We start from the raw sequence: 21273 nt of genomic DNA on the forward strand, positions 1-21273 counted from the left end.
CATACTCAGCGCATCATGGCAATCAATGCCCAATTTCCAGGGAGCATCCATGATGCTTTCATCTTGCTTGAGGGCAGTGTCTCATACCTGTTCGAGCGCAGCCACAAGGCCAGAGCTGGATGCTGGGGGACAAAGGTTACAGCCTCACCACCTGGCTCATGACCCCGCTCCGGAACCCTCAGACAGAAGCCGAGCATCGCTATAATGAGAGCCATATAGCCACACTCAACATCGCCGAAAAGACAATTGGAGTGCTCAAGCAGCGCTTCTGATTCCTGGACCACTCTGGAGGCTGCCTACAATACTCCCCTCAGCAGGTCTCTGAGTTCATTGTGGTGTGCTACATGCGACACAACTTAGCCATCATGAGGGAACAGGATTTGCCACTGGGGACTGCAGGATCACCTCAGGAGAGAGAGGAGGAGGAGGAGGACGAAGAGCCTGGCAATGAGCTCATGCCACCACCCTCACCACCATCACAGGGGAGGCCTCATGGGGCTTTCGCCACTGCAAAAGCCTTACGCAGAAGCTCATAATTCAACGCTTTGCTTGAACAGTGAACGGCACATTTGACCATTGCCTGGCCACTCTAACTCACCATGTTGACTATTCCCCCTCTTATTCTGCAAATGAGACACTACACATGAATGGTTATGGTGAACAAAATAATTTTATTAAACATACAGTAACTTGAATAAGATTTATTAAACATTGTAACTTGAATAACATTTAACTTGAACAAATTTTATTCAACATTTTTGTGATTTGGCAAACTTTTAGAAAATATCAACAACAACAACAATAAAACAACAAAAGAAGAACCCCTGCACCGAATGTCTTTTACCTACGGCCCCTCCCTCCCCCCCCCCCCCATCCTAGCCCCCCTCCCTCGCGTCATGACCCTACCCATGGTGGTACAAAGACGGCGTGTAGCAAGAAGGCCAGAGTCCTGTTGTATTGGGGGGAGAGACGATGGAGATGCATGTGTGGATCCCCTGGAGAAGCTCGGGGTATGGAAGGCCCAGCTTCAGAGTGCAAGGCTGTTGCTCGGCCTCACCACTCACAGGTAATGTCGGTCTGGGACTGTAGTGTCAAAGATCGAGATCATCAATTGCATGTGGGCAGTGACAGTCTCAGTGGTTTCGCGGCTCGCACTGACAATCTGCGGCATGCCCTCCCTCAAGTCCGCGGATAGTGCCACAATGCCTGTGGGAATACTAGCCAAGACCTCCAGGAGCTGTCAGATGAGTTTGATGCTCTCCCTGAACAGTCCCACCAAGTCCAGGTGTGTGTCTGCCTGTCTGTCAGCAGACCGGCTTTGCTGACTCAGCCTCCGGAGAGACGGCATATAGAATTCCATCCCAGTGGTGCGTCGCTGCACGCCACTTGTACCCGGCACCTCAGATGGCTCAAACCCCGAGAATGGTTCTTCCATAGACGAGGAAGTGGCCGCAGCAAAAAGAGGTGTCGAATGCATTGAACCCCCCCCCCCCACCCGCAAGCGCCCGCCCCCCGTAATAGATTCTTGAGTTTGGTCCTCCCATGGAGGTTCCTCGTCCTTGGCGCTGCCCTCATCCCCCTCCTCCACCCCCACATGATGGACTGAGGTGGAGGCTTCCATTCGAGGATGTGACGCATGTGTATCCTCATCTGGAAATAGAAAACAACAGACAAGTGGTTAGCAGCAGGGGAGGGGGCAGGGTGACATGAATAAGGTCACATAGCACAGGCTCATTTGAAAGACGGCCGCTACTGCATTATATGTAGTCGAAAGACAATGCATCACATTGTTCGAACCCAGTCCGGGGATTTTGCAGGACGTACCCTCAGTTTTGAATGGGGGCTCAGCACCCCCACGGGTAGTTGCCCTCCCTGAGGCACCGATCAGACCTGCCACGCACTCCTCCATGTCTGTCAGAGGCATTGTTCTGGGTGGACTGCCGCCTGTCCGTTGCTGCGCTTGGCGGTTGTGGGCCAACGTTCCCTGCAATGATGACAATGGGAATGGTTACCAGAGGGCCCATCTGCTCATGGCACACATAGATAGCCATCAAATCACTTATACCATACTGTGTGCATTTAATACAGTCCTCTGTTTAATGGCCCTGGAAGTTGCACGTGGTTCATGAGGAAGACATCAAAGTGCAGAAACATCTTTTAAGATCTCAGAAAGCGATCTCAATAATGTTTAATGATCATTCATGGCAAATACAGTGCAACAGTAAGCCTACCTATACCAACATGTGTCAGGTTTATAATTTAAGTAATGAAGGAGTGCATCAATAAAAATATTCTTACACTGACAACCCTGCAATGGTCATTGAACCTCTTGCGGCAATGGGTGTGGGTCCTTATTATATCGTCCACAAAAGATACCGCCTCAGATATGCTGGTGCAAAGATGCCTAAGAAACGCTGGGAGGAGTTTACTTGCACCCCTCCTATTTAATTCGCTTCATCTCCTCTCCACAGCTGCGATAAAGGCCTCGTTCGCCTCATTACTGAACTTCCTGGCTCTCTACCTGCTCCCCTTTCCTTTCATCATACCTGCTATCTGTAAATGGCTGATTCAGCCCTGGGTATACTGTGCATGTGCTGGTGCTCACTGACAGCTGACCAGAAACACAGGAAGAAAAAAAAAGGCCCAAAAAATCGGGGGGGGGGGGGGAAATTGCGCATGCGCAGAAGGTCCTTTTCTTTTCAATCACAAATTTTGGCTCCGGCGCACAAATTAAGTTGTGCAATGCCGGATTTATCGCTATCGCTATCGCCAGTCACTATTTAGTGAATTTTGCTATGTCCGGCAATAACAGTACCGTGGCGCTAAAAAAAAAATTACGCCATGCTTATTGCCCAAAAATGGGCAAACTCGCTAAAACTTGAATTTCTAGCACATGGGCTTTTGCAAACTCAATTATTGGCGTATTTGTTTAAATATCAGTGCATATATTTCCTTTTAGTCACTAATATGATTGAAAAATTCTTGCAACTATAAAACAGGAAAGTTTGTTTCATTCTCGTACTGACTTTCTTACTCACATTAATTACTGAAAGTATATACCCACAGTTGTGGGACTAGGATGTATGATGGGTTACCATATATGTCATCTCTGTAATTTGGGTATTCACCCTGCCCAGATTGACGGGATGAAAGCCAACTCTCCACTGTAAGAAATTGTCCATCCATCACACTAATTGTCATTAAATTGTCAATCTCACTCAATTGGTTGGTGTAGGAAATGGAAACTTCACACTGCTGCAGGAGTTTGAGGGTGAAGCAGGTTGTTGGGGGAAGGTGGAGAAAGTTTTATTTTTTTATCTGTTTCTGCTTTAACTGACCAAGGGATGCTTTATGCTGTCACCATGTAGCTGATTTTTCAAATGTGGTCTCTGGACACAGAGCCTCGCCAATGGGAGCGTGCATTCAGGCAATTAGCCTTCAGATGCAGAAAATCGTTCCATTCTTCAAGATTGACAACTCTTACCCTCTGTTGTGGAATATTTCAAAATACTCAACGCAAGTCTGACATCGAGAGTTCAAACAGTCTTTAATCGCATGCATGGGGAGACAACTTGCGTTCTGTCCTTAGCTAAGTTTCTCTAAATTGATACAGAAATTTACAGATATTTGTACTCATAAATTACACATTATATAATGTCCCCACTTACTTTCTAGATTACATCATTAGTCTTAATTCCTGTTTACCACCAGATGTTCACCTTAGTTTCAATAACAGTGAGACAGTAGGTGGTTGCAGTCAGCATTATATAGCACTTAAATAGTCACTTTATAAACAGTTGTGGTCTGCAGTTTGTCTGACCTATGACACACGTTGTTGCAACTGATTTACTACTGACAGTTGGGATCAGCAGATTTAGCTTAATTACATTTCGCTTTATCTTGTTTAGCCTTTTCTATTGTTTTACCACTCAAGCTGTTGTCCAAGATATCCTTGGTTTTCTTGCCACACAACCTATTCCCAAGCTCCTCTTTCACCTGCCTAAAGACAGAAATTTATCACAGAAGCTAGTGGCAACAAAATGATTCAAAAGGAGATGGCCCTAGGGGTACATACCAGAAATGATAAATAACATGATATATCCATGGTATTCAGCTGTTTAACATTGATTATTTCTTTATTTCAATTCACAGCATACTGTCCCCCATTTCAGAGTGAAAAAATGAAATAAGGCTTCCTAACAATGTCAGTGTAATTTTGGTTTAACTGACAACTGTCTTTTTTCTTCTGTTTTTATTTTTATATTTAACTGCTGGCAAGTGTTTTCGCTAGCGTAAGAAACCAGAAAAGATTTTCATTGGGATGGACAGAACATAAACATCAGTGGTTGACTCACCTTGGACCACTCTTGTAGTTAGGCTGATCTCCCACTTTGCACCCAGGCTGCGACTTTCCGTCTTCACATCCTGTAGAGGTACCTGTACGTCGAGCCCCCTCCTAGATGGTGTACGCTGGCGACATTGTTCTTCCACCAGCAGTACTGCCTCAATTATGCCACGCATCTCCTGATTTTGAACCTGGGGGGGCGTCAGGACCGGCATGCGGGGGCTGCCTGTCTTTTTTACCAGGAACTCACCAGGGTCTGAAACAGAGTCACCACCAAGTGCAGTTCTCCCTTGTCTGGAGTGGCGGCTGTCCTTCGGGAGCCGCTGCTCAGGAATCCGTACCTCCACAACCGCAGTTTTAGGTGGCAGGCGAATGAGAGGGCTGTGTCTGGCAAGGTGACCAGGGTCAGGGGCCTGCTCGATGGTGGAGGAACGGGCTGGATGGCGCCCGATGAGCTGGCACGGTGCCTATCCTGGGCTGACGTCCGGCGCGCGGCCAATGCCATCGAGTCGCTAAAAACAGCACTGGGCCCTGACTCCGTTAGGTGTGTCGAGGAGGCTCAAGCACGTAGGGCAATCCCGTCCAAACTGACCCCCGTTCAAACGGAATTCCTCATCAGCGCCAAGCCCCGAAACCTCCCTCGGGAGCCGGCACCTCACAACTTGAGCCTCCTCCAGGAAATCCCCTCTGTGCCTTTCAGTTCTGCGCGGAGGGGATTCCTGTACGGGCTGCTCTTGCACACTCTCCACCTTGCCATCCTTGTCTGCCGTCCGGACACGCCATGGCGCACCATCTTGCTGTCCGGAGGAGGTGGGGGTCCCCAATGGAGTGCTCTCTACGCGGGAGTCCTCCCTCTATTTATTGGGGACTTGGCCTGGAGGGTGTTGCACAGAGCAGACCCGTGCAATAAGTTTTTAAATCGGTTCATGGGCTCCCAGGCCACCTGTAATTTCTGCGGTCTAGAGGAGTCCGTGTTCCATGTGTATGTTGAGTGTGCGAGGTTGCAGCCCCTCTTCCAATATCTGAAGGGGTTTCTCCACAAATTCTGGTTGCACTTCAGTCCCACACTTCTGATCTTTGGGCACACTATGCGGAGAGGAGCGGGAAGGTCAGAAGGCCTCCTCGTTGGACTGCTCCTGGGCATGGCCAAGGGGGCCATCACTCGGTCCAGGTAGCGGGCGGTCGAGAGGGTTGTTCTGCCTGACTGCCTGCCTCTCTTCCGCAGTTAAATCTCAGCCAGGGTGTCCCTGGAGATGGAGCAGACGGTGTCCACCGATACGCTCGTGGCCTTCCGCGAGAGGTGGGCGCCGGAGGAACTGGAGTGCATCATCAGCCCCGGCAACCAAATTTTAATTTGAGCCACATGTCTAAATTTTAATTTGTCTAAGTTTGTCAGTTTTAGTGCCCCCCCCCCCCATTTTAGCCAGGGGGCACTTGTATAATTTGTGTTTTTGATGCCCTCAAAAAAAAACAAGGGAGCACTTGATTGAAAGTTTTTGGAGTGTGACCCCCCCCTTAACCAGGGGGCACTTGATTATTGTTTGCAACAAATTAGTTGTAGTTAGGCTGAAAATCAGCATAGAGGCAGAGCCCCAGCAATAGGAGACTCTCCCCATCACTAACCAGAAAAGTGGAGCAATATAAGTTGAGAATTAGTTGATTGGTGCAAGAAGGCAATTGAACACAGAATGCAAGGGTTTTAAAGCAATTGATCATGAAGTGTTTAATTTTACTGAATATGTATTCAGTAGTAGTTGAAAGGCAGGAGTGATATGAGAGATAAACAGCTGTGTCTTTGTTTGAATTTAGGCTGCATGCGTGATGTTCGATTAAATGGTCATCTCTTGCCAATGGATGGAAAGAATACAATGTTAACTGCTACTCTGGACCGAAGAAGTGTAACAATTGGCTGCCACTCAGATGCCTGTAGCAGCAGGCCCTGTTATATCCCATTTTATTGTGTAGATTTATGGAGAAAACATGAGTGCAGGTACAGGATTATTAACACTTCATAAATACTGATTCTTCTCTGCAACAGCCAGAATACATTATATAATGTAACATGTCATGCAATGAATCCCTAGTTACTAGGGTTGCCAATTGTGGTTGGATTATTCCTGGTGGTTTCATTACTTAACATCCCACCTCCAATTGCTTGGCCCCCACGCTCCCACTATTGGTGTGCTAATTTGTCCATCCTCATGACACACTGTCTTCCCACAGCAATTGGAAAACGAACAGGCTCTTCATGATTCAATTGGATGATCCTTGACAGACAAACAGCCTTTCCCTCTCAACGCCTACATTTTTATAATTAATAAACAAATGTGTTCAAAGAAAATGAAAAAAAAACACTGTTTTGTGCCCCAATGATTTTTCTCCTGGGTTTGTTCACAGTGGCCTGGAGATTAATCTTTAATTCCTGGAGACTCCAGGTCAATCCCGGAGGGTTGGCAACCCTACCAGTTACGAATAGCATTCAGGAAACAGTGAATGTCAGTATACAGATCTGGATTTGCACTGTCTAAAATCCAGTCAAGTATTTATTTATTTATACCTAATACTGTGTATTGTACATTGCCCATTAATTGACTGCTGGGAAAATGTACAAATGCTGTGTTGTGATTTTACTATAATAATTTTTTATGCTTTCATACATATTAAACCTACAATGCTCAATGCAATTGCCATATAAAGTACTGTAAAAATGAACTGCATAATATAAAAAGCAACAAATGCCAGCTGCACGTTAGTGTGACAACACGTTAGATGACAATTTGCACTCAATTTCCCAGCTGGCAACTTTCTGATCTCGTCCTTACTATCAAGAAAGATGCCAAGTTGAGATCAAACTCTTTCCCATAGGAAACAAAAATTGGGAGGTAGATTTTCTTTCTAGTGTTTGACACAAAAGCAGCATGCTCAGTATAGCTTTGAGGGATAAGTAGGAAAAATGGGTAGGGGCGGGGGCGGGCAGCAAATGTAGCTAATTCTGTTCTGGCAGGTTAACATTCCTGTTTATTTCTAACACAGGTGTCCAGCTGGTCAGGTGTCAGTGATAAGTAATCAAACAGGCCTCGAGCACTGTGCGATGTCACCGTGTGGAGCGTGGACGTGTCGGAACGGGGGCACATGTGCTGCACAAACACTGGACGTGTTTGCCTGCCATTGCGCAGAAGGTTACAAAGGACAGCATTGTGAGATCAGCATGGTGACTTCAGGAATCCCAGCAGAGCTGAACATCATCTCCATCCTGGCCATCAGCATGTGCCTCCTGCTCTTACTGGGTAACTCATTCATTTATTGCCAGCCTATTCCTGCTCTGACCGGATCCATCTCGTTTGGCATCTCTGCCGGTGTCACTTTCCAACAGCACACTTTCTTTGTCTGACCGCTCTCTTGTGTTAAACTTTCAAGAACCAGATTCTTTGTGTTGTTTGAAGTGTTTCAGTATTGGTCTTTCACCCCTCTCTGAGTTCCCTGTGCTGCACCCAATTAGGGCAAGTGATTTGGTGCCAGGATCCCACAAGCTTCCACATTTGCCATCGTGGTATGATTTGCTGTCCCAGTACTTCCATTTTATATAGAAAAGTCCCGGAGGCAATGAAATGCTAACTTCTGAGCAGATGTTAAATCATTTACCACAATAACTCATGTGTCCTGCATGTAATCCTTGGCTGAGAGGACAGGCAGGTGATCTACTCTCAGACACCCGCTGATGTTACTCATAGCCAACCACCAACATGGGAATGAGAATGTCTTCTGTCGTGTTACAACAACAACCCCAAAGATTTTATAGGCTGGTTTTCCTAGTAGTGGAGACTGTCAAATTGTTAGAATCATGGATGCTTACAGCACAGAAGGAGGCCATTCAGCCCATTGTGGCTGTGTTGGCTCATTGTTAACACAATCCAGAATTAATCCTATTGCCCTACTCTGATCAAATATGTTGCTGCACTGGTGGGTTATCTATTCTTCCACCTCAGGGTTATGATGCATTGTGTTTCTTTAATGTACTTGAAGGAAACTTCAGTGTAACATTGTGTGTGAAATGAGTATTTGTACAAGACAAGATCACCTGCATACATTGATTTTTCCATTCCACCCTTGTTCCCCCCACCCCCCCAGAAAAGAAAACCTCTACAAATGGAGTTATACCAACTGCACATAAATTATATTTTGCTTTAACTGGCTTTCAGATACAAAAATTATCAGGTAGCCACCCCCAAAATCAAAGTATACAATTGAAAACTGTATAGGTCGCTGCCCTTGCATCTGCTTGCTTTACTATAGAGCAGTTGTATCTGTCTCCCTCGATTGAGGAATTAGTTTGCACTAGAACTGCCCAATAAATGCCCAGATTTTGCAACTGGCATTATTTTAAAACCACCATTGATCCAATTATTTTAAAGGGGTTAATGCTGGTGTTAAAATAATGTGATTGGATAATCTAGATCGCTGAGTCCTTTTTACTGCGTAATAGAATATCATTTACAGCCATAGAGCTAATTTTATGAACTTAGACTCCAGATTACTGCTGGTGACTGAAGTCCTGTTGTACCTTTGATGTTTCAGTTCTGGTGATTGGCTTCAGTATATGGGGTTTGTGTGGAAAAACCAAGTTCCAGAAAGGAGGAGTTTACCACATACCTGTCGAGCATGAGAGCTGGGAAGATATACGGGAAAATATCCTAAATTATGATGAAGAAGGAGGTGGAGAAGAAGACCAGGTATGTAAGGTTGTTTCAGCTTCCTTCTGCAAACTATAGAATTACATGTATGTGCTGCTTTTATATGACGATTCAAATCTTTTTCTCTGCTTTGCAAAATACTGCTGGAGAAACTGGGTGCGTCATGCTTTCACCCTCGGATTTGAATTAGAATCCAGCCCAGACTGTGAGTTTCCTCTGTGAGCTTGGATGTAAACATTTGTATAAACTGAATGTGGCCAGTTTCAATCCAGTTCCTGTTGGAGATGGGCCACAATACAAAAGCTCCAATACCCGTGATCGCCATCATCTAGATGGACAAGGCCAGCAGGCACATGGGAGCCCCATCACTTCCAAGTTCCCCTCCAAGTCACACACCATTCTGACTCGGAAATATATCGCTGTTCCTTCATCTGTAAGATTTCTAAATCTCTGGCATTAAATTGACAGGGAGACTGATTCTTTTAAAACAATTCAAAACAGTTTATTAAACACACACACATGTACATTTATCAGCAGTTGTCAGTTACCAGTTACAACAGATACAATATTACAATAATGATTTATAAAAAGGTATACGTCACTTCCTCTGGCTGGCTGGCTGAACACACGGCCTGCTGTTTCGGCTGGTCTTTGAGCGGGCTGGCGTTTTGCCGTGTGTCCTGGAGAGAAGGAGAGATAGAGCAGTCTGTGCTTGGGTTTTTATGGGCCCAAGTTTCCACATGATTTGCGCCTGATTTTTAGGAGCAACTGGTGGAGAACGGATTATCTTAGAAATCGCAATTCTCCACATTTTTTTTCTGCAGTTCTAGTCAGGTAGAACAGTTCCACTTTGGAACAGAATTTTTTTCTTCAAAAGGGGGCGTGTCCGGCCACTGACGCCTGATTTCAAAGTTTCCACAGTGAAAACGTACTCCAAACTAACTTAGAATGGAGCAAGTGAAGATTTTTGTAGAACTGAAAAAACTTGTTCTACACATTAAAAAATCAGGCGCAGGTTACAAATTAGGCGTCCAGAACGATGTGGGGGGGGGGGGAAGTGAAGTCATTAAATTCTATAATAAATCCTTATTTATACTTATACAAATATTATACAAATAAATCCAACCTGAATAAACATTTATAAGCAAAGAAAAGATTAAATAAACCATCTTCCTACCTGTGTGAAAGTGCTTCAGGCAGGCCTTTCGGGACCGAAGGCTGAACGGGCCGGCCCCGAGACTTCGGGCAGGGCCCGTCCCCAGCACCAGATTTACAGGTAGGTGGCGTTGGGTCGGGTCGGGGAGGTTCGGTTCGGTTCGGGTTGGGGGGAGGGAGGGAGGGAGAGAGAGGGGGGGAGAGAGAGAGGGGGGGAGAGAGAGAGGGGGGGGAGAGAGAGAGGGGGGAGAGAGAGAGGGGGGGAGGGAGAGAGGGGGGGAGGGAGGAAGAGAGGAAGAGAGAGAGGGGGAGGGAGAGAGGGAGAGAGAGAGGGGGATGGAGGGAGAGAGAGAGGGGGAGGGAGAGAGAGGGGGGAGGGAGGGAGGGAGTGAGGGGGGGGAGGGAGGGAGAGGGGGGAGGGAGGGAGGGAGAGAGAGGGGGGGAGGGAGAGAGAGAGAGGAGGGGAGGGAGGGAGGGGAGGGAGGGAGGGAGGGAGGGAGGGAGGGAGGGAGGGAGAGAGAGGGAGGGAGGGAGGGAGGGAGATGTCAGGTCGGGGAGGGGGAGGTCACGTCCCTGATTAGGTCAATGGCTTTCCGATACACATCTTTAAGCTCTGTCCAGCCAGAAGACAATATACACACAGAACATGCTGGAAGAATGTGAGCTTCCATTTTGAATCTTTCAAAACTGTCTTTTCGTATAATCTCATTTTTTAATATTTATACATACACAGAATCAATTTTATCATTGCTGAACACTTTTATCCTTACAGTTGCTGGGTTAAAATCCTGGATCTCCCTACCTAAGAGCATTGTGGGAGTACCTTCACCACATGGAATGTGGCTCACCGCCACCTTCTCAAGGGCAGTAAGCAATGGGCAATAAATGCCAGCCTTGCTAGCGACGCCCAAATCCCGAGAATCAATTATTAAAACCTACTCACTTATTGCCATGATTGGCAATCTTACTCAGAGACCAAAAGAATGGTTAATTAGGGAAGTGTAAAAGTTTCACATTTGTGAAGTCGGGTTGTTTTTCTGATGTTAGTGTTAAAGTACAGTGTTTGGCATAAAAATGAGAACTGCCACCTGACTGGGTGCTGAGAATGGATCTCATTCCATTGCCCAGTACTAATAGGCTCCACCTCAATGCGCAGAAAAATCACATAGAAAACAGAAAACATAAATATAACCTTTAAAAATGCAGTCCAATTTTACCTTTTGAGAATACCTGTTCACTCTGTGACCCTCTGATCATGTTTTGAAGTCCCTGGGTTGCCTGATGTGCTGCGCTTGCCTATGCTGCTGATGCCTGGTACCTTTTCCTGTACTGGTGCATTTTATTTCAAGGATGCATTTTGTAATAGACTCAGAGCTGCATTTGTCTTAACTAAGACCTGGAATCAAGTGGCAATCAGCAATCCAGGAGCAGACGAGTTGGGGCAGGAAGGCCTACCGCTGGATCCCTGCTCCTAAAAACACTGCTAGATGTTTTTATCCTCCCCTATTTCTACCAGGTATCTTGGCTGACCACCCTTTGACTGACTCACTGCATTTAAATGACAGGGGCCGGGCTAGGGAAACAGGTTGCTTTCACTGCCTTCTCAATGCGGTACCTCCAACCCCAGGTTAGACCAGAAAAAGGGGGTGGGGGTGGGGTAGGTGGCAGAACTGATTATGGAAGTGGCAAGAAGGCCAGTAAAGGCATTGAATGACGGAGGAGGACCAATAGCTACAACTCCCTCTCTTCTGCCCTCATTCTGCCTGCTGTGCCTGTTACGGCTCATTCCAAGCTATTTGCCAAGATTTCAGGGGGGCTTGTACTCATTTTAATATTAGCTCTTGCCCCTCCGGGTTGTCCTGCTGAAGCACTACTTAATTTTTCCTCTGTTGAGTGGAGGGCTCTCTCTGTTAAGTGGAGATAACACCATGGGCCGGCTCTGTCATACCCACCTTTGGCAGCAAAACCATCCTGAAGAAAAATCTAGTCTTCAGTCTCTACAGGGTGCTGCATAGAAAATAAAGACTTGCATTATATAGCGCCTTTCACATCCTCAGGATATTCCAAAGTGCTTTACAGCCAATTAAGTACTTTAGAAGTGTAGTCACTGTTGTATTGTAGGAAACACAGTAGCCAATTTGCTCAGGACAAGGTCCCACAAACAGTAATGCGATAATCAGCTGATAATCTGTTCTTGGTGATGGTGGTTGAAAGATAAATATTGGCCATGGCACCAGGAAGATTTTCCTTGCTAGTCTTCAAAAAGTGCCATGGGATCTTTCACATCTACCTGAGAGGGCAGATGGGGCCTTGATTTAAGAACATAAGAATATAAGAACATAAGAAATAGGAGCAGGGGTAGGCCACCTGGCCCCTCGAGCCTGCTCTGCCATTTAATAAGATCATGGCTGAACTGATCATGGACTCCACTTCCCTGCCTGCTCCCCATAACCTTTTATTCCCTTATCGCTCAAAAATCTGTCTATTTCCGCCTTAAATATATTCAATGACCCAGCCTCCACAGCTCTCTGGGGCAGAGAATTCCATAGATTTACAACCCTCCGAGAGAAGAAATTCCTCCTCATTTCAGTTTTAAATGGACGGCCCCTTATTCTGAGACTATGTCCCCTAGTTTTAGTTTCCCCTATGAATGGAAATATCCTCTCTGCATCCACCTTGTCGAGCTCCCCCATTATCTTATATGTTTCGATAAGATCACCTCTCATTCTTCTGAACTCCAATGTGTATAGGCGCAACCTATCTTCATAAGCCAACCCCCTCATCTCCAGAATTAACCTAGTGAACCTTCCCTGAACACCTCCAATGCAAGTATATCTTTCCTTAAATATGGAGACCAAAACTGTATGCAGTACTCTACGTGTAGCCTCACCAATACCCTGCAGAGTTGCAGCAGGATTTTGCTGCGTTTATACTGTATCCCCCTTGCAATAAAGGCTAACATTCCATTTGCCTTCCTGATTACTTGCTGTACCTGCAGACTAACTTTTTGTGTTTCATGCACAAGGACCCCCAGGTCCCTCTGTACTGCAGCATTTTGCAATTTTTCTCCATTTAAATTATAATTTGCTCTTCTATTTTTTCTGTCAAAGTGGATAACCTCACATTTTCCCACATTATACTACATCTGCCAAATTTTTGCCCACTCACTTAGCCTGTCTAGATCCCTTTGCAGATTTTTTATGTCCTCCTCACAATTTGCTTTCCCACCTATCTTTGTATCATCAGCAAACTTGGCTACATTACACTCGGTCCCTTCATCCAAGTCATTAATATCGATTGTAAATAGTTGAGGACCCAGCACCAATCCCTGCAGCACCCCACTAATCACTGTTTGTCAACCGGAAAATTACCCAGTTATCCCAACTCTCTGTTTTCTGTTAGTTAGCCAATCATCTATCCATGCTAATATATTATCCCGAACCCTGTGAACTTTTACCTTATGCAGTAACCTTTAACATCTCATCCGAAAGACGGTGCCTCCAACTGTGCAGCACTCCCTCAGTACAGCACTGGAGTGACAGCCTAGATTTGGGATCCAGTATCTGGAAATATAGAAACTAGGTGCAGGAGTAGGCCATTCGACCCTTTGAGCCTGCACCACCATTCAATATGATCATGGCTGATCATGCAGCTTCAGTACTCCATTCCTGCTTTCTCTCCATACGCCTTGATCCCTTTAGCCGTAAGGGCCACATCTAACTCCCTTTTGAATATATCTAACGAACTGGTCTCAACAACTTTCTGTGATAGAGAATTCCACAGATCCACAATTCTCTGAGTGAAGAAGTATCTCCTCACCTCGGTCCTAAATGGCTTACCCCTTATCCTTAGACTGTGACCCCTGGTTCTGGACTTCCCCAACATCAGGAACATTCTTCCTGCATCTAACCTGTCCAATCCCGTCAGAATTTTATATGTTTCTATGAGATCCCCTCTTATTCTTCTAAATTCCACTGAATATAAGCCTAGTTGATCCAGTCTTTCTTCATATGTCAGTCCTGCCATCCGGGAATCAGTCTGGTGAACCATCGCTGCACTCCCTCAATAGCAAGAATGTCCTTCCTCAGATTAGGAGACCAAAACTGTACACAAAATTGAAGGTGTGGTCTCACCAAGGCCCTGTACAACTGCAGCAAGACCTCTTGCTCCTATACTCAAATCCCCTTGCTATAAAGGCCAGCATGCCATTTGCTTTCTTTACTACCTGCTGCACCTGCATGCCTATCTTCAATGACTAGTGTACCATGATACCCAAGTCTCGTTGCATCTCCCCTTTTCCAAATCTGTTACCATTCAGAAAATAATCTGCCTTCCTGTTTTTGCCACCAAAGTGGATAACCTCACGTTTATCCACATTATACTTCATCTGCAATGCATTTGCCCACTCATCTAACCTGTCCAATTCCCCCTGCAGCCTCCTAGCATCCTCCTCGCAGCAATCACTGCCACCTAGCTTAGTGTCATCTGCAAACTTGGAGATATTACATTCAATTCCTTCGTCTAAATCATTAATATATTTTGTAAATAGTTGGGGTCCCAGCACTAAACCCTGCGGCACCCCACTAGTCATTCTGCCATTCTGAAAAGGACTCATTTATTCCCACTCTTTGCTTCCTGTCTGCCAACCAGTTCTCTATCCACGGCAGTACATTACCCCCAATACCATGTGCCTTAATTTTGCACACTAATCTCTTGTGTGGGACCTTGTCAAAAGCCTTTTGAAAGTCCAAATACACCACATTCACTGGTTCCCCCTTATCCACTCTACCAGTTACATCCTCAAAAAACTCGAAGATTTGTCAAGCATGATTTCCCTTTCATAAATCCATGCTGACTTGGACAAATCCTGTCACTACTTTCCAAATGTGCTGTTATTTCATCTTTAATAAATTGGTTCCAGCATTTTCCCCACCACTGATGTCAGGCTAACTGGTCTATAATTCCCTGTTTTCGCTCTTCCTTTTTTAAAAAGTGGGGTTACATTAGCTACGCTCCAATCCATAGGAACTGAACCAGAGTCCATGGAATGTTAGAAAATGACCACTAATGCATCTACTATTTCTAGGGCCAATTCCTTAAGTACTCTGGGATGCAGACTATCAGGCCCTGGGGATTTATCAGCCTTCAGTCCCTTCAATTTCCCTAACAACATTTCCTGACTAATAAGGATTTTCTTCAGTTCCCCCTTCTCGTTAGACCCTCGGTCCCCTACTATTTCTGGAAGGTTATTTGTGTCTTCCTTAGTGAAGACAGAACCAAAGTATTTGTTCAATTGGTCTGCTATTTCCTTGTTGCTCATTATGAATTCCCCTGATTTTGACTGCAAGGGACCTACATTAGTCTTCACTAATCTTTTTCTCTTACATAGCTTTAGAAGCTTTTGCAGTCAGTTTTTATGTTCCCTGCAAGCTTACTCTCATATTCTATTTTCCCTCTTCTAATTAAACCCTTTGTCCTCCTCTGCTGAAATCTAAATTTCTCCCAGTCCTGAGGTTTGCTGCTTTTTCTGGCCAATTTATATGCCCCTTTCTTGGATTTAACACTTTCCCTAATTTCCCTTGTTTGCCACGGTTGAGCCACCTTCCCCGTTTTATTTTTACTCCAGACAGGGATGTACAATTGTTGTAGTTCATCCATGTGATCTTTAAATGTCTGCCATTGCCTATCCACCGTCAACCCTTTAAGTATCATTCTCCAGTCTGTACTAGCCAATTCACATCTCATACCATCAAAGTTTCCTTTCTTTAAGTTCAGGACCCTAGTCTCTGAATTAACTGTGTCACTCTCCATCTTAATGAAGAATTCTACCATATTATGGCTACTCTTCCCCAAGGGGCCCCGCACGACCAGATTGCTAACTAATCCTTTCTCGTTACACAAGACCCAGTCTAGGATGGCCTGCTCTGTAGTTGGTTCCTCGACATATTGGTCTAGAAAACCATCGCTTATACACTCCAGGAAATCCTCCTCCACATTATTGCTAACAGTTTGGTTAGCCCAAACAATATGCAGATTAAAATCACCCATGATAACTGCTGTATCCTTATTGCACGCGTCCCTAATTTCCTGTTTGATGCCATCCCCAACCTCCCTACTACTGTGAATTAAATTTTTTTGGCTTTTTGTAATAGAAAGTGACTTTTGATATCAACAGGAATGGTCCTTTGAGTGTTTAGTTGAATAGGTAGATGTAAGATAATACGATATGTAATGCAATCCTTAACTTCACCAGCAGAAGAAAGACAAACTTAGACGAGGCACCATTACAACACACCAGACTGAAATTTTCACTCTGCTGAAAGACAGGTTCTGTATTTTGACAGTATCAGTATCATAAACGCAATGAAGTAAATGGATTTTTTTCTACCTTTTAGAATGGTTATGACATCAGTGAACTGAAGAAACCTCTGCGAGCAAGTCTGTCTCAGTCTTCTTCGACGACAGCTCCTCTGGTAAAGGCCTCTCCTGATTCACAAGAAGAGAAGCAGGTCAACCTGAAAGCTCACCCAAACATGATATTTTCTGAAACTGTTCAATCCAATACCCTGGACTTCAAAAACTATGTGTCCCGGATTATTTGGGATGCAGACAATGACCTGAGAGCTATTCCTGAGGACACGGTGCATGTTTACTGCTTTGAGGGACGAGGGTCACTGGCAGGGAGCCTCAGCTCTGTGGACACGTCCAACGTAGATGAAGACTTGAATTATGATTATCTCAGAGACTGCCGCTCAAAGTTTGACAAACTGAAAGAATTTTGTGGCCAGAAACAGGACAATAGTATGTAATAATAGAAATGTCATATACAATCACTGGGACATTTTGAAAATCCTAATTGAGAAATCATTGGCACGATTATTCAGCAGTTTCCTTTCCAGATTTGTGTTTAAATAATCAAGAGGATTCAGATCTGATTTGAATATCTAATTCTAAATATTGGCAGGTCTGTATATAAGAGCAAGATAACCTGCAAGTTATGCTTCTTCTAAGTAGATCTTGATACAACAGTATTCATTGTATTCTGATACTTTCAGCCAGTCATGCTGGTAGTGAGGATTATTTTGTTTCCGGATATTCTTACTTCAGCTTTACAAGGGACTATTCAGTTTTACTGGTCTGGTGGCTTCCAGACAGTAGTAATAAAACAAGAAGCTATATAATGACCATGGATTTTATCCTTTTGGCTGTGGTAGAGTAAAAGTTATGAGAAAAAGTAGCCAGAGATCATTTGCTTAATCCTGTATAATTAGTGAAGAATGATCACAAGGCAACTGATCGTCCAAATGATTCTAACTTGTATTCTATTCCTTTCAAAAGGAAGTTGTACAATGCAAATTGGTTTTTCCAGTGTTGGGTCCCTGATGCCACTAATTGTGACCTTTAAATTATACCTATCTTCTTGATGAAGATTAAAGCAATCATCCTTGTTGGTGCTCTGCTCTATATCACTGCAGTAGTAGATATGTTATGTGAAATGTGAATGTCATTTTTAGTGTCAACCATGACTTGTAATCAAATACTTACTGTAATTCACTACCATCAAATTGTGCTGTTATGCGTTTAAGACTGTTGTTCCTCAGAAAATCAGTACACATGTATGAGTACCAATCAGTAATGAACTCTTTGAAATGTTAAATTATTTTTGTACTATAGTACTTTAAATATTTCTTTGAGATGTATTTATTTTGTGCATGAATGTCTTCTGTATTGAATTGAACTAAATTTTGTATTATGATTGTTTTGTTACAACTGATGGGCAATGCACGGTGCTCTGACAGGCAAGTCCAGCCTGAATATTAGATTCTTGCTATTACTGAGATTTACTAACAGGAATGCAAAGCCTTATCGTGATAAGCTTAATTGCACCATGGCATTGAAGGAATAATTCTGGGTACATAAAAGTGGATGCCTGTGATTCCTTTCTTGAAGACAGCAATTGGGCAAGTGAAATACAGTCACCATGGTAACAAGGGCAGTTTTTCATATTTAAAGGAATGGAAGGTTAAGCAGAAGTTAGTGCTAAAAGTTAATTGGAACTAATATTTTGTGAACTTTGCTTAAGTCCCTGGTTTGACAGTATATTAGCCTAATCATATTCAAAACTATTTTTATTAACTGAAGTGTATTTTTATTTTCTCGCCCTTCTCTCAACATCTTAGCACACTATGTCCCAGAGATAGTAGACCGGCTTCCTTCTCCCAGGCCTGTCCGTATTACTCATGGGCCATCCATTCGGAGTCACACCTTCCATTTTGCCTCTCCCATTCTTTAGGGATTTTCCAGGCCTTACTAGTGGAGTGCCGCAGGGCTCAGTGCTGGGACCCCAGCTCTTTACAATATACATCAATGATTTAGATGAAGGAATTGAGTGTAATATCTTCAAGTTTCCAGATGACACTAAACTGGGTGGCGGTGTGAGCTGTGAGGGGGACGGTAAGAGGTTCAGGGTGACTTGGACAGGTTAGGTGAGTGGGCAAATGCATGGCAGATGCAGTATAATGTGGATAAATGTGAGGTTATCCACTTTGGGGGCAAAAACACGAAGACAGAATATTATCTGAATGGCGGCAGATTAGGAAAAGGGGAGGTGCAACGAGACTTGGGTGTCATGGTTCATCAGTCATTGAAAGTTGGCATACAGGTACAGCAGATAGTGAAGAAGGCAAATGGTATGTTGGCCTTCATAGCTAGGGGATTTGAGTATAGGAACAGGGAGGTCTTACTGCAGTTGTACAGGGCCTTGGTGAGGCCTCACCTGGAATATTGTGTTTAGTTTTGGTCTCCTAATCTGAGGAAGGACGTCCTTTCTATTGAGGGAGTGCAGCGAAGGTTCACCAGACTGATTCCCGGGATGGAAGGGCTGAATGGCCTACTCCTGCACCTATTTTCTATGTTTCTATGTTTCTATGGCAGGACTGACATATGAGGAGAGACTGGATCAACTGGGCCTTTATACATTGGAGTTTAGAAGGATGAGAGGGGATCTCATAGAAACATACAAGATTCTGATGGGACGGGACAGGTTAGATGCAGGTAGAATGTTCCCGATGTTGGGGAAGTCCAGAACCAAGGGACACAGTCTTAGGATAAGGGGTAGGCCATTTAGGACTAAGATGAGGAGAAACTTCTTCACTCAGAGAGTTGTTAACCTATGGAATCTCTGCCTCAGAGAGTTGTTGATGCCAGTTCATTGGATATATTCAAGATGGAGTTAGATAAGGGGATCAAGGGATGTGGAGAGAAAGCAGGAAAGGGGTACTGAGGGAATGATCAGCCATGATCTTATTGAATGGTGGTGCAGGCTCGAAGGGCTGAATGGCCTACTCCTGCACCTATTTTCTATGTTTCTATTTTTCTACCTATTACCTCCCTCTGACCGTACTCAACTGAGGTATTATGTAGGGAATCACTAATGCATAGTTGCTTCTGATCGCTCTGTGGCAATGTGCCAGAGATGCTACATCTAAAAAGATAAATAATTATAAAATCAATACCCTCAGGAGAAATGAGAATAAGTAATTATTCATTTTAAATAGATATATATTATATGATAGTGTCGTGGTTATGATACTGAACGAGTAATCCAAAAAAGCGTGAATTTAAATCCTACCATGGCAGTTTAAAAATTTTAATTCGGTTTACAAAATCTGGAAATAAAAAGATCGCATTAGTAAAAGTGGCCCTGAAGTTGTCAGATTGAAGCAACTGGTTCACTCGTGTACTTTAGGAAAGGAAACCTGCCGTCCTTACCTGGTCTGGTCTAGAGATGACTCCAAAGTGGTTAACCCTTATCAACACTCGGAAGTGGCCTACCAATCCATTCAGTGAAACCGCGACAAAGAATTTCAAGAAGAAGGCCCACCGCCGCCTTAGGGCAATTGGGAATGAGTAATAAATGCCAACCTTGCCAGTGATGCCCACAACCCGAGAATGAATTTTTAAAATTTGCAGAGTAGATTCTAACATTCTGTTCCTACTTTAAGCTCCGTATAGGGAATAAAGCATTACAAAAGTGCCAATATATATCTGCTGTACTAGAAGCCCCTGTAGATGGTATTATAAATAGCTGATTTCCATTTTAAATTGGTCACAGTGACATTTAAGTGGAAAAGCAGGATTTGATATTTATAAATCAACTTTTGTGAAACGTCCTGAACTTCTATGCAGTGGCCAGCCAGTGGCTCTGCAACAACACCTAAACTTCATGCAGCCCAAATAACAGGCAGCCTCCACGTCCCTACCTGCAAAAGCCTAGCAGATATTCCTGCAATGAACAACTCCGTTTCGCCCACCCACCCCCCCCCCCCCGCCCCCCCAATGGAAAGCCCAAACCCCATCAAAATATCAATTAGAGGCGTTGAAATCTGTTCTCGATATATCTTTTACATTTTTGTCTTCTCAGCTACTGTATTGGCCATATTCATTGCAGCCACTTTGCAAGCAATACATCATAGGAATTGCAGCCACTTCACCCCGCTCCCTTTCCCTCTCCACTCCCTCTTCCTCTTCACTTTCTCCCCTCCTTTACCCCTCCCTTCTCTCATCTTCCCCATCCCCCGATGCTGCCTAGGTTCAGTTGTCCCCTGACCTCTGACTCTGCTTGGCCTGAATACTGCACTTGGTCTTGACTCCCTGTGCAATACCACAGGAGTTCGACTAGTTTAAAATAAAACAAATGATCTTTAAAATAATAACATTGGCATCAAAAAAGGAAATCGAATGGGTGTAACAAGCAATGTAGCAACAAATTTCAGAAATAGTCAATCCAGGCAACAAGCAACCTATAAGCTGTTGACTAAAGGGAGCAGAGTGTCAGTAAAAAGCACTGCAGGGATCTTGCAACAGATGTCACAGGCACCTTTGATGTATACCTATTTTTATACTCCAATATAGAAAAAGTTTCTAACATTGACATGCCGGACTGCTGCAGTGTCCTCCCTAAACAAACCAGTAATTTTATTTTTGACAATTTTTAAGGGCAGCCAAGTGTCATTTCCACTTTGAGCAAACCTTACTTGTCTGTTGTTTCTGCGTTTGTGAATCCAGCCATGTTGTAACATA

General features: G+C 44.2%; 1 protein-coding gene across 1 annotated transcript in view; it reads left to right on the forward strand.

Moving 5' to 3' along the window:
* LOC139268496 (neural-cadherin) overlaps positions 1 to 17000 on the forward strand; it is a 306309-nt gene extending 289309 nt beyond the window's left edge. Inside the window, exons 30-33 of the mRNA XM_070886774.1 lie at positions 6155 to 6335; positions 7379 to 7632; positions 8921 to 9084; positions 16587 to 17000. Coding sequence (XP_070742875.1) covers positions 6155 to 6335; positions 7379 to 7632; positions 8921 to 9084; positions 16587 to 17000 — 1013 coding nt within the window. The remainder of the gene's footprint in view (positions 1 to 6154; positions 6336 to 7378; positions 7633 to 8920; positions 9085 to 16586) is intronic.
* The last annotated feature ends 4273 nt before the right edge of the window (positions 17001 to 21273 follow it).

The sequence above is a fragment of the Pristiophorus japonicus genome, chromosome 1, assembly GCF_044704955.1.
Source record: "Pristiophorus japonicus isolate sPriJap1 chromosome 1, sPriJap1.hap1, whole genome shotgun sequence".
In the NCBI taxonomy this organism is placed as follows: domain Eukaryota; kingdom Metazoa; phylum Chordata; class Chondrichthyes; family Pristiophoridae; genus Pristiophorus; species Pristiophorus japonicus.